Source organism: Filicampus tigris, chromosome 13 (assembly GCF_054856515.1).
Source record: "Filicampus tigris isolate MCC_2025a chromosome 13, RoL_Ftig_1.0, whole genome shotgun sequence".
Lineage (NCBI taxonomy): Eukaryota > Metazoa > Chordata > Actinopteri > Syngnathiformes > Syngnathidae > Filicampus > Filicampus tigris.
The window spans coordinates 5503449-5517993 of NC_141229.1; the positions used below are offsets into that span (position 1 = coordinate 5503449).

Genomic DNA, 14545 nt, shown 5'->3' on the forward strand with positions numbered 1-14545 from the left:
CGCGCCATTGTGTGTCGGCCCAATGGTCGCCGCACACACGCGCACAATGTATGCGTGTGTTATGTGCCATTCTGTGCATGTATGTTGGCTGATTTTACTTTTTCTGAGCGTTCAGAGGGGGAGGCTGCGTCACCGCCACGGGGAGCCAATCAGGCACTTGTTCTTTGGATTTATGCCAGCGCATCCAGCTTGGCGACTTTAGTCCAAGTGGCAACATTGGTAAAAAAAAAAAAAAAAAAAACACACGCACACCGCGGCATAGAAGGTGAGAGAGAGAGAGAGCGAGGGGGGACGAGATGCCCTACACACCGTCTGGCTTTTTCTGCGACCGGCTCATCCGGGAGCGAGAGCGGCGTGACGGCGAGGGCACCCTCAACAAGCCGCTGCGCTTCAACGGCCAGGACTTTGGCGCCCTGCGGCGGGAGTACGTCCAGCGGGGGACCCTCTTTGACGACTACTCCTTCCCGGCCAGCATTGAGTCGCTGGGCTTCAAAGAGCTCGGACACAAGTCCAACAAGGTCAAGAACATCGTTTGGAAGAGGCCCAAGGTAGGGGGGCGAGAGGATGGATGGATGATTGACAGGCAGGGGGGGATCAATCACGTGTGTGTGGGGTGGGATGGGCGGTGGTCTATGGAAAGCAGTTTGAGCAAATACAGTTTTCCAAATTCTTGACATCCAGCTTGAGGGTCATATACTAGTACTAGCACTTCCACTGAGTCTAGCTGGTAAGGTGTTTGATTGATTTCCATCACAGTAGTAGCACAACTTTGGCGTACTTTTCGGGTTATGTATTTGTTTCACATATATTTGTGTGTGTGTGTGTGTGTATACAGTATGCTGTACATATTATTGTTGTCAAGCAACTAAAATGTTTGAAATTAATCGCATCATTTTCCATAATTAATTGCGATTAATCGCATTTTCTACTGCTATTTTGTACAAAGCTTGTAATAGATATTTACTTGAGTAAAATCTTGGAATTCATGTAAAATCAGCAAACAGAAAGTATATTTCGATTCAAAGACGTACAAATAGCTTTCTTTGATCCTTCAATACAGTTCTTCTCCTGTCACATACAACTGTGGACCAAAATGATCAAAACTGGCTCAGGCATTTTTCTTATATTCTTGTCGTAGAAACAATCCTCAAAACTTGTCGTTTACAGGTTTGGTTCTGCCCACTCGCACCACAATCCAGCAGCGCTGGATTTGCGACGCCCCGCACAGGAAACTTAAGCAGGATATTTTTTGTTCTAAAATGATAACGCCAAAGAATTTGGCTACATTCATGGCATTCTGATCAATATTACGTTTGTGGAATATGAGTTATGCAACAGAGTCCACCCGTTTTCAGCCATCTCAGGGGGCGGCCATTTTGTCACTTCTGTCGACTGAAAATGACATCACAGCTGCTCAGGGCTCAGGTGTCTGTGATACGGTATTTCTTTCTCTTCAGTAAAAGAAAATTCGATACGTATCTTGATATATTATAAAGTGGAGAGATTCGATTCGATGCACTCGCATCTTTAAAGCCAAACTTCAACTTCAACTTTTATTAAAATATTTTTTGTTAAACCCCTAATATACAATCACACATATGGATGTATGGATGTACATACAGTTGATGAAGTACGAGCAAAAGCGTTTTTAATTTTTACTTAAAACGAATGTCCCTTTGTTATGTTTTGTGCAGGAAATTAGCGAGAATCCGCAGTTCATTGTGGGCGGGGCCAGTCGTACTGACATCTGCCAGGGAGACCTCGGTGAGTTTAACTATTTTGTGCTTATTGTACTTAAAAAATGCTTTGTGGAGTTTAATCAAATGTACCAAAAGCCAAAACTGTTAAGAAACAATTTGAGAAAATGTCAATTTTCTTGAAAAACTTCATTTGTTTGGGAGAAAAATAGGTCTTAACTTTTCAAGAAAACAAGTTGTGATTATCATAAAAGTAGTCTTCCAAGAATTTTTTTTTTTTTTTTTTTAAAGGTGATATTTTTTTTAGGAAAAATTAAAACAAAAAAATGAAAAGAAAAACATATTACAAAAGTAGATAATGTTTTCAAAAAAGGTTTAATTTAGGAGAAACTGTGTATTTATTTAATAATCAAAGGATTTTTCATCCTAGAAAATGCCTTTTTCGCTTCAAAATAAATTACTTCATTCTCGTATAAAAAGAGAAGAATCTGAAAATATTTTTTTTTCTTGTTAAAAATTATTATTTTCTGAAGCTCGCCAGCTGATACAACACAAATATTTAAAATTGCGATACTTGTCAATACTATTTGATAGATTGCAGTACTGGATTACACCACAATCGTAAATATCCTCGTGATATTTTTTTCCCCTTTACAAAACAATTTTATTTTGAAAAAAATACACATTTTGGGGGAGAAATGTGACAATAATTGAGGGAAAATTACAACTTTTCTTCTCGAAAAACACATGACTATTGTTTTCAAATAATGATTTTTTTTCCTTAAAAAAATACTTCTATTCCCCCAAACACCAACAACATTATTCTCATAGCATTAAGATTTGTTGTCAGATGTTTCGGAACTTTAAGTCCAATTTTTGGGGAAAACTGAGGGGATCCCCTCAACCCTGTCCACACAGCCCCACTTTATGTGGTCTCCCCCGCATTGTGGTTACTCTTTTGGAAGGGAATCCAGCCAGCAGCACTTCTCATTGTTGAGCCCGTCAATTAAGGCTCGAAAAGGTCCCAAAAAAAAATTCTGAAACGTTGCATCAGTGGATAACTAACTGAACGTGGCAGCCTGAGACGCTCGCTGACGTTTCATTCAGATAAAAGTAGCGCTTTGTGACAGCTTATAGCATCTTGGTGTCACAGAACTATGTTAAAGAGAGTGGAGGTGTTTCATTTTGACAAAAGTAGTGCTTTGCCACAACCTGTGCCATCTTGGTTTTAAGAAACTACGCTGAAGTAAATTGAGGAGCTTCATGAAGGCAAAAGTATTGCTTTGCCGCCATCTTGCATCATTTTGGTTGATCACTTTGTTGAATCGAGGAGTGAGGAGCTTCATTGAAATAAAAGTTGTGCTTGGCTATTTTTTTGGCATGTCTGTGTTAAAGAACTATGGTGAAGTGTGTTGATGAGCTTCTTTTAGACAAAAGTAGTGCTTTGCCATCATCATGGTGCCATGGAACTCTGTTGAAGCCAACTGAGGCGCTTCATTTAGGCAAAATAAGGGCTTTGCCGCCTTCGAGGCATTTTGTTTCCAAGGAACTTGTTCAAATGAGCCGCGGTGCTTCATTTAGACAAAAGTGTTGTGAATGTAGGTCAGTGCTTCTCATCGAGTTTAGGCCTTGCTGGCTCTAACCTCCCACCACTGGTGTGTTATTTTTGCGCGCAGGTGACTGCTGGCTGCTGGCCGCCATCGCTTGCCTCACCCTCAACGAAAAGCTCCTCTACCGGGTGGTTCCTCCAGACCAGAGTTTGACACAGGACTACGCCGGAATCTTCCATTTCCAGGTGGGCCAGGGAGCTTCCGAGGCCCTCGTTCTTCATTTGGTCCCCCCGCTTGAAAATGACCAATCAAGCACGTCCCTGTTCTCGGTCCTCGTCCTCTTGCACAGTTCTGGCGCTATGGCGACTGGGTGGACGTGGTCATCGACGACCGCATCCCCACCTTCAACAACCAGCTGGTGTTCACAAAGTCAGCGGAGAGAAACGAGTTCTGGAGTGCCCTGCTGGAGAAGGCCTACGCAAAGTGAGGCTCCTGATTTATTTGAGTCGTTTGAATTGCTCAAGAACAAAAAGTCATTTTTTGGAGAAAAAAAGAGAAAAGCATTTTTTTGGAGGGAGTAAAGTTCATAAATATACACTGGATAGTTATATAATATAACGACCAATCATGGCTCACCTGTTGCCTGGGTTAAATCATGCGACGTTCAAAAGCCCTTAGGCACTGTGATGTCATTTTCAGTCGACAGGAAAAGGCAAAATGGCCGCCCCCGGGTGAATTTTTCTGCTTAATTCATATTCTACAAACGCAATATGAATCAGAATGCTTAGAAATAAAAACGGTTGATTATATAATAAAAAGGAAACCAATTGGTTGCTCATTATAAAGTGAAATGTATTAACTCAAAATATAAATTTACCTGAATATACGATTAGTCTATAGAATTTTCAGTAGTCTACTCGGATATTGAAATATTCGATCGTGTGCGACCCTGAATTCAACCTCCCATTTAATTGTTCTATTTTTATTGCTTAATGAAACCCTTGCTTCAGGACCCCGGGATTAACCTGAAAAAAAAAAAAACGACTTCTCAAAATGAGTAAATTACTCCTCAAATGAAGTCATCGATTAGCAAAATTGCTCCCTTGTCCTGGCTGCGTCCAGATTGCACGGCTCCTATGAAGCCCTGAAGGGCGGCAACACCACCGAGGCCATGGAGGACTTCACGGGCGGGGTGACCGAGTTTTACGAGATGAAGGAGGCCCCCAAAGACCTCTACAAGATCATGAAGAAGGCTCTAGAAAGAGGCTCCCTCATGGGCTGCTCCATTGATGTGAGTTTTGCGCATTAAGGCGAGATTTTTTATTTTTCCCACATCCTGCGTATACACTAAAAAAAGCGGCGTTGTTTTCCGAACCCACTCGACTTTCATCAGATTGGGTTACTTTTACCCAAGGTTGGGTTAATTATTTTGGACCCCGCAGATTGGGTTGAAGATTTGAAGGCATACTGAAGAGATGAATCTGGTCGCCAATTTTGTTGTGAAATAAATTTCAATGTAACTTTCTTAGAAAGCCATTTGCACCTGCATTTCCAACGCGGTATTTAAAGTTGCAAAACAATTTGTCTCAGTTTTGATCAATCACGTGCTTAATGAATCTACTTTCATTTCATTTCAGACTGTTTCACAATTCAATACTACTGGTCTTTCCCCATGTCATTTGGTATTTTTACACATTAGTAACAATTTAAAGTGCTGAAAATGTCTTGAAAAAGAATCTTTGACTAACTTTCATGGACACTTCAATTGCCTAAAAATATTGTAAAACTCCACTACTTCCTCATTCCGCAGGAGATTTGTCGCATTGTGTCACATCAAGATTGAAAGTCTGGATAGGTTAAAATAGTTTCGTTAACTACATTGTTTTAGCTAAACAGCAATAGTGTAATGCTATGAGCAGAAGGAAGCGGGTCAGCCACGAAGGTACGTTTGCATGCGGATTCAAATCCACAGATTACACTGCTTAGTCAGCTCATCGTTTATTTTATCCCAGCACTCGTAGCTCTTTTCGAATTGACTTTGGGAACTACATTGATGTAACCGCAGTTTTTGTTGCGAACAAAAATAAATAGCGTGTGGCTACGTTTGCGTCCCGCAGACGCTTGTCCCTGCTCGTTTCGAGACCCGGACGGCCACGGGCTTGGTGAAGGGCCACGCTTACTCGGTGACAGCGGTGGAGGAGGTAAAAGACTGGCAGCATCGCTTGAAATTTTTCATCAGGAGAACCGATGCTTTGTTTTGTCTTGGACAGTGTCGGTCCTCGCAGCACAGAGAGATCAAAGTGCGCCTGGTCCGTCTCAGGAACCCTTGGGGCCAGGTGGAGTGGAACGGACCCTGGAGCGACAAGTCAGGATCCCTACCGGGAAAATTCTAGTCCCGAGTGTGGAATATTGGCTACTTTTACAGTTTGGTCTGTCGCGTTTTAGCTCAAAGGAGTGGGCCGCGCTATCCAAGGCCGAGAAGGAGAAGCTGCAACACCAGAGTGCAGAGGATGGAGAGTTCTGGTAATGTGGTTTGAGACAAGACCAACTGTTTTCGTAGTCACTTTCAGAGCTCGAGAGGAAGTGCAATACACCTGGTGGATTTTCTTGATGAAATACATTTGATCAAGAGAAACATGACTTTTTTTACCAAAAAAGCAGAGGAAGAAAAAAAGAAAAGGGGTCTATTTTTCCAGAACAAACTGTATTTTTAGACAAAAATAAAAGAGGTAGAATTTAATCTAACTAACTTTATCTTTTTTTTTTTCAAAACAATCGTATTGGGTTGAGCATAACTATTCTCGTTTAAAAAAATGTTCTATTTTTACAGAGCAAATTGTATTTTTTGAGGCAAAAATATTTTTAGCTAAATATTGTAATATTATTCTTTTTTTAAGTTTTATTTTTGTAGAAAGTTACTTTAAAACGGTTTAAGAAAATTGTTTTTATTCCAAATTAAATCTAAGAAAATGTATTTTTTTCTTTTAATTCTAGTTTTTCAGAGGAAAAATTTTTTTCAGAAGTGTTCTTTTTTTCCAAAACAAAAAGTAATTTTACTGTTACTGTTACTGTTGTTGTTAGGTTTTTTTTTCAAACAAGTTAGAAAGGATTTTTTTTTTTAACTAATGTAGGTTTTTTTCAGCCATTTTTTCTAGAGTTTCAAGAATTCTTTTTGATAAAAAAATCTTTAAAATTTTTTGGGGTTTTTCTTGAAAAAAATTTGCAATTATGATTATGAGTAGACAGGTTGCCTCAGGTTTGCAGATGCACTGTTTGCTTCATCCACCAGTCCACGCATTTTAGAAACCTGACTCCCATTCACCTGGTACCTGATCCACTCGTATTCCCCCTCTGCAGGATGTCCTTTGAGGACTTCAAGAAGAACTACACAAAAATCGAGATCTGCAACCTCACTCCCGACGCCCTGGAGGATGACAAGATTCACAAGTGGACCGTCTCTGTGAACGAGGGCCGTTGGGTACGAGGCTGTTCGGCCGGAGGCTGCAGAAACTACCCTGGTGCGAGACACGGTCGCCGAGCCCAAATCCCGAGACACTCAGCTGTGCCTGGAGCCAAACCGTGGCGGGGTTTTTACTTTCTGGACCCGAGTTTCCCATGTCCACCCCTGACACAGCTCTTGTTTCCATCCCCGCAGACACTTTCTGGACCAACCCTCAGTATCGCCTTCGCTTGCTGGAGGAGGACGACGACCCTGAGGACAACGAGGTTGGCTGCACCTTCGTGGTGGCCCTGATGCAGAAGAACAGGCGGAAAGAGCGCAGGATGGGCGCCAACCTGTTCACCATCGGCTTTGCCATCTACGAGGTTCGTAAGCCGGCTTCTGCTTTAGATATCTGACGCCGAAGTAAGTGCTGGATCATAAAGGCTGTAGACTAGAACAGTGTTTCTCAAACGTTTTACGCCGAGTTCCACCTCCAAAAATTAAAAAAACAAAATATGAAATGACTAAAAATAAAACGCTAAGTCAATACAATGAGGCTTCAAAATCGTAAAACGTCAACGTCTCATTTCCGAGCGGAAGGAGCCGAGGTCCTGATTGTTCTCTTCTGTCTGTCCGCAGGTGCCAAAAGAGGTAAGTGCGTCCCAACCCAGGATCCGAGCGACGGGGTGAATCTTTCTCCTTAGTCTCGGGAAGGGTTCCCACCAGAATGTTCGGCGTCCTCTTCCAGATGCACGGCAACAAGCAGCACATGCCCAAGGACTTCTTCCTGGTGGGTTCATCCAGGGTGCGCTGCAAGTCGTACATCAACCTGCGCGAGGTCACCCAGCGCTTCCGGCTGAGCCCCGGAGAGTACGTCATCGTGCCGTCCACGTACGAGCCCCACCAGGAGGGCGAGTTCATCCTGCGCGTCTTCTCCGAAAAGAGGAACACGTCAGAGTGAGTGGCTGCCGGTTTACGGTTTCCTTTTGGGGAGGCAGCTTGGTACTCGTTTGTAGTTTTAAATGACTTCACGAAATGATGAATGTCAGCTAACAGCCTTGGAATTACAGTGAACCCCCCCCCCCCCACATGTTGGCGGTTCAAATACAAAAGTGCACTTGTGGGTTTGTGAGTGGGTGTCACCGTTTGTGGGTTGGGGGCGGGGTTTTTTTTTTTTTTTTGAGGTGCACCGCCAAGAACAAACTATTTTAACGGAGATTTGATTTGTAGAGCTGGAAGAAAGCGGCCCCAGTTCGAGGCTGTTATGGAATCTTTTTTAGGACAAGCCAATCCCGGCTGGGGCGATCTGCGGTAAATGTTCAAAAATGTCTTCACCGATCCACCGCCGACCGTCAATGGCCCCCCTCCACCACCCACAGCGGCCCCCGGAGGTCCAGATGTCGGCCTGACGGATTGCGGGAGTCGGCACAGGAGTCCGCAGTCAACGTTCTCCAACTGGGATACTCACACATGCTACATGCTATTATTGATGATTATAACTAGGGATGGGCATGATAATGGAGAAATTGATTGTTAGGAATGATCGATTAATCGGGTCTGCTATGGGAAGTTCATCATTCATTCCCAATTACTTCTTTGATTGATAATTACCCAATGAAAATCTATGACGTCAAACGCCCGTCCTTAATTATAACAGCGGTACGGCTCAAATAGTTTGTCTTAGCACACGGCATCCAGCGAGTGAGCTGATTGGCTCGATGGTCCACGCGTGATATGTTATTGTTGTTGTTGTCAGTCAGTGCGCCGACCGCTTTTTGTTGGTCTTCTCTCAGGGAGATAGAGAACAGGATCGAGGCCGACCATCCCGTGGTGAGTCGCGTCTTTTGTTTTTTCTTTTTTTTTTTTTAACTTTTACGACCAATTTCCGCCTTTACTAATAATGCTTACTTTTTATTGACCTTGTCAGACAGGCATTTGTGCGTTTATTATTACTCATGGAGTTTTACAATGGCGCACAATTGCACAGGTGATACATAGAAAAAAAAAATTACCATTTATTTTGTTCATACATGTGACTACATTTCAATAAAACAAAATTGATTATCCTATAATGCTGTATAAAAGTATTTGCACGCCCCTGTTTTGTTTTTTAATATCACAAAAACCTTTACACAGGAGAGTGTCGACTTTTTAAGTCCACTGTATGTACATTACTGAAATTTCTCACCGACTCCATTGTCCACATGTTTGTCACCACAATTGTCCGGGCGTCCCTGACCTCAACCTCTACGTCACCAGCCAGCGCCGGCCTCAGCGGAGGAAGAGAGCGAGGAGGACCAGCAGTTCCGGAACATTTTTCAAGAGATTGCTGGCGACGTGAGTACAAACAACCAGAGGTACAAAAAGCACTGACAATCCGAAATGAGGGGGAGTTAACAGTTTTTAAACTGCTAGCAAGATTTGAATGTAGCCTCACTTCACTAATCACTTCCACCCCCTCAAGTCACTGACCAAAGTGCGTAATTGAGATAAATAGTCAGAGAGAACGCCATCCAGCTTCAACAAAATAGCAGCGCTAGCAATACTAAGCTAGCATTAGAACTGTAAACAATCCGACGTTAGCCACAGCTAGTACTTTGGTAGCATGACTTATTTGTAATGAAGTGTTACTATAACACTAAATGTCAGCATGTTTGAAGTTTTACTTCTAGGATTGTACAATCAATTAAAATTCAAAAACAGATGTATAAACTTAACTTTCAGTTCGGGCAAAAATGTTGCTAATTGCCCATCACTTCTGAATCCTCACGAGCTACCTGAGGTCCCTTTCTCGTCTTCTTTTTGCTTGTCTTGTGCCCGCCCACATGCTAAGCAAACGAGAAATGTTTTTTTTTCTTTTTTTCAGTCCACAAGATCTCAATAAAAATCTCAACAGCGGTTGACTTTCCCACTCTAGATTTACATCGTCATGCCGTCATCCGCAAAGGTTGAAAAAAGTAATGAGCCTATTTTGACATAGTGGAAAGGACACAAAAAACGTTGATAGGAAAATAAATAAGTTTTTTGTTTTTTTTATACCTCGTTACTTCCCTTCTAGCATCTATAATAAAAATCACAGAGGTGACGTTCCTTCTTGCAGGACATGGAGATCACGGCCAACGAGCTGAGAAAGGTTCTCAACAGAGTCATCACCAAATGTGAGTACTGTACATCTTATATGGTAAATCTTTTCACCCTGACGTCACGCGTACGTCCGAGTGGCAAAAGCTGATAGCGATCACTGATGGCACCGCTTTGGCACCAACATGTCATTTGACCAAACTGATTGTTAAAATGATCATTGAGGGACTAGCTAACCAATGGACTCGTTGGCTCCGATGTGCTCTTGATGCCGAAATGGATAGTTTGTTGTAGAGATGGCGGTAGCTAGCAGGCTAGCTATTGAGTTTTGCAAAGGCAACTGAAAAATACTCCAGCCTTTTGGACTATATATGGCCACACCACAAACACAAGTTTTTGCCGTTGTTTTCAATTCAATCGCTTTCTGCTAAGTGGAAGTATCCTGGCATCTTACGTTTACAAGCACAACGAAATGGTGTATTGAGAACAGTGATGATGATCGATATCGAGAATGATTATGATGGCGGCCTCTGGTCTTTGTTATGTGCTACAGACAAGAGCTTGACTACAGAGGGCTTCAGCCTGGAGAGCTGCAGGAGCATGATAGCTCTGATGGACGTATCCTTTGTATCGAGTGCACAACTGGCCGACACCTGGGCCACATCGCTCTCATTGACCTGATTATTATTATTACTACTATTGTCATGGAGCCGACTGACACCGGTTCTCCAATTAAAATGGAGTTCCAAATCATACAATACAAGATAAAATTAAGTATTTATTATACTTAATACAGTCAGGCTTCTCTTCAGAACAAGCAGCATTTTGCCAAATAGTGAACAATTCTTTCACTAATTAGCATCTATGTTGTTGCTTTAAACATTTGGGCAACAGAATTGAACATAAATGGTGCACCAAGAACATGTAGATATATAAAAATATAAAAGGTCTCGGTTATATATTCTTTATCATCTGTGAAGAACGACAAATATTAGTGCTTCTGAGAGGAGTTGAGAATATCAATCTGCCCGAGTGTATATGTATGTATATGTGTATATATATATATATATATATATATATATATATATATATATATATATATATATATATATATATATATATATATATATATATATATATATACTATGTATTTGCCATACTGTATATTTTAAGGTCATGGCTTAACCGCATGGGCTTAGATGGACGGAACGAGTCGCCTGAACCTTCAAGAGTTCCGCCATCTGTGGAATAAAATCAAACAATGGCAGGTAAGGAAGTGTAGAAACGCCTTCCACTTTTTAAAAATGTTCTCCCACACTTCACTTTTTCTCTCCCAGGAAATCTTTATGCATTACAACCCCGACCAGTCGGGCAGCATCAATAGCTACGAGATGAGGAATGCTGTCAATGATGCAGGTATTGGGAGCCACCTGCTTCACCGCCTTTGCGGCCCTCGTCGCCTTCACCCTCACTCGTGCCGACGTTCATGAACTCACCCTGTTGTGAATGTTCTTGTCACTGTGCAGTCATGTGTCTTGTGTCCTGCTCAGGCTTCCGCCTCAACAACCAGCTGTACGACATCATCACCATGCGCTACGCCAACGAGAGCATGAACATCGACTTCGACAGCTTCATCAGCTGCCTGGTCCGCCTCGAGGCCATGTTCAGTAAGTACCGTGTCTTCAGGAAGTCGGATGTGTTCAGGAAGTCGGATAAGTTCAGGAAGTCAACCGTGTTCGGCAAGTAAGACGTAGGAAGGTGTCCATTTTTTGTGAGCCGGAGATGGTCACAAAGTCGTCCATGTTCAGGAAGTTAGAATCGTTCAGGAAGAAGTCTAACGTGTTTCGGAAGTCGTCCGTGTTCTATATGTCGGAAATATTCAGTAAATCAGCTGTGTTTAGGAAGTCAACTGTGCTCAGTAAGTCTGCCAATAGTCGTACACGTTTGGGAAGAAGTCAGCTGTGTTCGTTAAGTCCACCAAGTTCAGCCAATTGGCCAATTTCAAGCAGTCGGATGAGTTTAGAAAGTCGGCTCAGTTCCGCAAGTCAGATGAGCTCAGAAGGTCGACCACCTTCAAGAAGTTGGATAACTTTAGGAAGTCTTCTTTATTTTGATGAAATTTGCTGTTTTTTGGTTTCATTTAACGTCACTGTGTTTTTTGTCCTGTTTGCAAGGGGCATTTCAGGCCTTCGACCAGGATGGAGATGGTACGATCCGACTCAGCGTACTGGAGGTAAGAACATCACACGATATAGTGTATTTTCCCGATTATAAGCCGCTACTTTTTTCCTAGGTTTTGAACCATGCGGCTTATATAAAGGTGAGCTATACTGTGGATTTTTCTTCCACCGCTAGGGGCGCTTTAACTGGAATTAGAATCAAAACTCCGAAAAAATCAAGGCAAAGAAGAACACGCTAATTTTTCTTTAACAGATAGAACACGGACGACAAATTACAAACAGTTAATTATTTTCAAATCCTCGCCCCTTCATCATGGAACCCACACGAAGAAGTTCGTATGATGCAAGTTTTAAGTTGAAGGCCATCGATCTTGAATATATCGTTTTTTTCTTTTTAAATAGAGTGGATGCGGCTTACATAAAGGTGCGGCTTATAGTCCAGAAACTACGGTATTACAACTTATCTGCATTAAATCAAAAATGGAAAGAACACATTTTTCACGGCGTTGCAATCCATCGGACGCGATGGGACCTGCATGACTCGCTTGAGTCAAATTGTAAATTGATGTCGCCCCTGCAGTGGCTCCAGTTGACCATGTACGCCTAAGGAAGAGGGCTGCACGAGGACCAGACCTGCCAAGACTTTACCTCATGACTTCCTGTGCCGCTTCTCATCTTCCTCCTCAATTCAGGCCATTTGCATCTATTCTGTGCTTTTGTCACACTCCCATCCCCAACCCACTCAGAGAAAAATCACTCTACCGCTCATCTTTTTCATGCATGGAGACAACTTTCCTCCCATCCCAATAACACTTCCTCCTCAGTTCCGGCCATTTGCATCTATTCTGTACTTTTGTTCTTTTTCCTCAACCCGCCCACAGAAATCACTCTCTGTCTCTTTTGTCATTTTTCATTCATGACACCTTTCCCACCATCCGTTTCCTCCAATTTTGACGTACTGGCCTTTTGCATATATTCTGTGCTTTTGTCCTCCAACCACCACAACCCGCCCAGAGAAATCAGTTTTTATTTATGCATGTAGACACCACCAACACTTCCTCCTCCCCCATTAGCATCCATTTTGTGCTTAAGTCTTACCACTTCCCACCTGCCCAATGAAATCTCTCTCTCACTAGTCTTTTTCATGCTTTCTTATTATTCCGCCATCATTTCCCCCTCCATCTCTTCCTCCTCTGTGCAGGCGATTTGCATCTATTCTGTGCTTTTGTCCTTCTTCCTCAACCCACCCAAAGAATTCATACACTCTGTTGTCTTTTTCATTCATGGAGACACCCAATCTTCCTTCCTACCAACACAATCTCCTCAGTACAGGACATTTGCATCTATTTTGTGCTTTTGTCCTTCACCCACACCCCAACCCGCCCAAAGAAATAACTTTCCTCTTTACGGAGATACCCTTTCCTTCCTGCCACCTGTGTACTTTTTTTTTTTTCACTCAGGCATCACACACACACAACGACCTCTATTGACATCTGTCACCATACCTCACAGAGCCTTACCACCTCTCACATAAACACAAACACAACACCTGTAGGTGAGGACTCACAGTGGATTACTTGTCTTTTTTTTCCACGCCAACATTTGGGGTTCCAATAAGGAATTGAAGAAGAGAGTATGGCTATAAAAGGTTGGGCTACTGCTTTTTTGTTGGGATTTTCCTTTTTACTATTTAAGGTTTTGGTCAAATGAGTGTAATGCATTTTTAGAAGCATTTTATCCCCACCAATAAATCACTACATGTTTTAAGTTACACGCTTGACGTTGTTCACAAAGAGATTCGAGCAGTAGACCTCTGCAAAGGCCATCTTAATGTTTAGAAATCTAATAAAATTATATTTCAAATCTACCATTTACAAGCTGATTTGATATTTGACCTGGGTTTACGTTTTTTTTATAAATTTATTATAATTTTATTTTTCACCGTGGTGGGCATTTTACTATAGTTCGCCGGTCTGTTCGTCATCCGTTGGCGGCCTGGGCAGCCCTGCGTTGTCCGCCATTTTTTAAAAACCGAACCAAACTCTAATCGTCTGTCGTCGACGGTCAGGCCGTCTTATAATTTTAACCGTTCTTCCGTCAGTAAATGTCAGCGGTCCACCTTTCCGTCAATTGTAAAGTCGTTAAAAATAATAATAATAATTAAAAAAAAGGCCAACAGATAAAAAAAAATCACTCCATCCATTGTCTGAACCGATTTGATTAAAAATGGTAAATGGGGTGCACTATCGACATCATATTGTGTAGGTTTCTGATCTAAGAGCTCTGCACACACATGCACTCATATACATTTCAAATTGGCAACACTTATTTGACAATCTATTGAAATGTTAAGCGGGAGCCTGCTGTCTCTTTAACTCCTTAAAAGTTTTAAAAGTTTTGCTTACCTTAACCAGAATTTCTTGTCACATTGTTGCCAAAGGTACAGTCCTAGGGGATTAAAATGCTTCCTAGTCCTTGAGCAAATCTAAATAACAATACTGTACAGTATTTTTTTTCGTGGATGTCGTCGTCTTCTGTCTTTTAGCGGTTGGCAAACAACTTTTAGTGCAATACTGCCACCTTCTGAAATGGAGT

The 14545-nt window shown here is 42.1% G+C and overlaps 1 protein-coding gene across 3 annotated transcripts; it reads left to right on the top strand.

Moving 5' to 3' along the window:
- Positions 1-296: 296 nt before the first annotated feature.
- On the top strand, positions 297-13721 carry capn3a (calpain 3a, (p94)). Of its 3 annotated transcripts, XM_086049586.1 has the most exons (22): positions 297-548; positions 1695-1764; positions 3374-3492; positions 3597-3730; positions 4370-4538; positions 5365-5448; positions 5518-5612; positions 5693-5770; positions 6605-6765; positions 6903-7072; positions 7329-7340; positions 7438-7646; positions 7920-8000; positions 8483-8519; positions 8949-9026; positions 9790-9847; positions 10324-10397; positions 10970-11038; positions 11108-11186; positions 11321-11437; positions 11945-12003; positions 12531-13721. In XM_086049586.1, exons 1-22 carry the CDS (start codon positions 297-299, stop codon positions 12555-12557), a joined length of 2232 nt encoding a protein of 743 aa, XP_085905712.1. In that variant the 3' UTR covers positions 12558-13721. The 3 variants fall into 3 exon arrangements, with proteins under 3 accessions (XP_085905712.1, XP_085905713.1, XP_085905711.1); XM_086049587.1 differs by lacking the exon at positions 7920-8000 and having other exon boundaries at positions 10324-10388; XM_086049585.1 differs by lacking the exons at positions 297-548; positions 1695-1764; positions 3374-3492; ... (7 more) ...; positions 7329-7340; positions 7920-8000 and having other exon boundaries at positions 10324-10388.
- The last annotated feature ends 824 nt before the right edge of the window (positions 13722-14545 follow it).

Bases quoted from the DNA above. Each gene is read 5' to 3' on its own strand.
- capn3a (XM_086049586.1), top strand. From the start codon at position 297: ATGCCCTACACACCGTCTGGCTTTTTCTGCGACCGGCTCATCCGGGAG. The intron at 7,647-7,919 runs GTGAGTGGCTGC...TTTGATTTGTAG, and splicing joins GAAAAGAGGAACACGTCAGA to AGCTGGAAGAAAGCGGCCCC. The intron at 10,398-10,969 runs GTATCGAGTGCA...GCATGGGCTTAG, and splicing joins CTCTGATGGACGTATCCTTT to ATGGACGGAACGAGTCGCCT.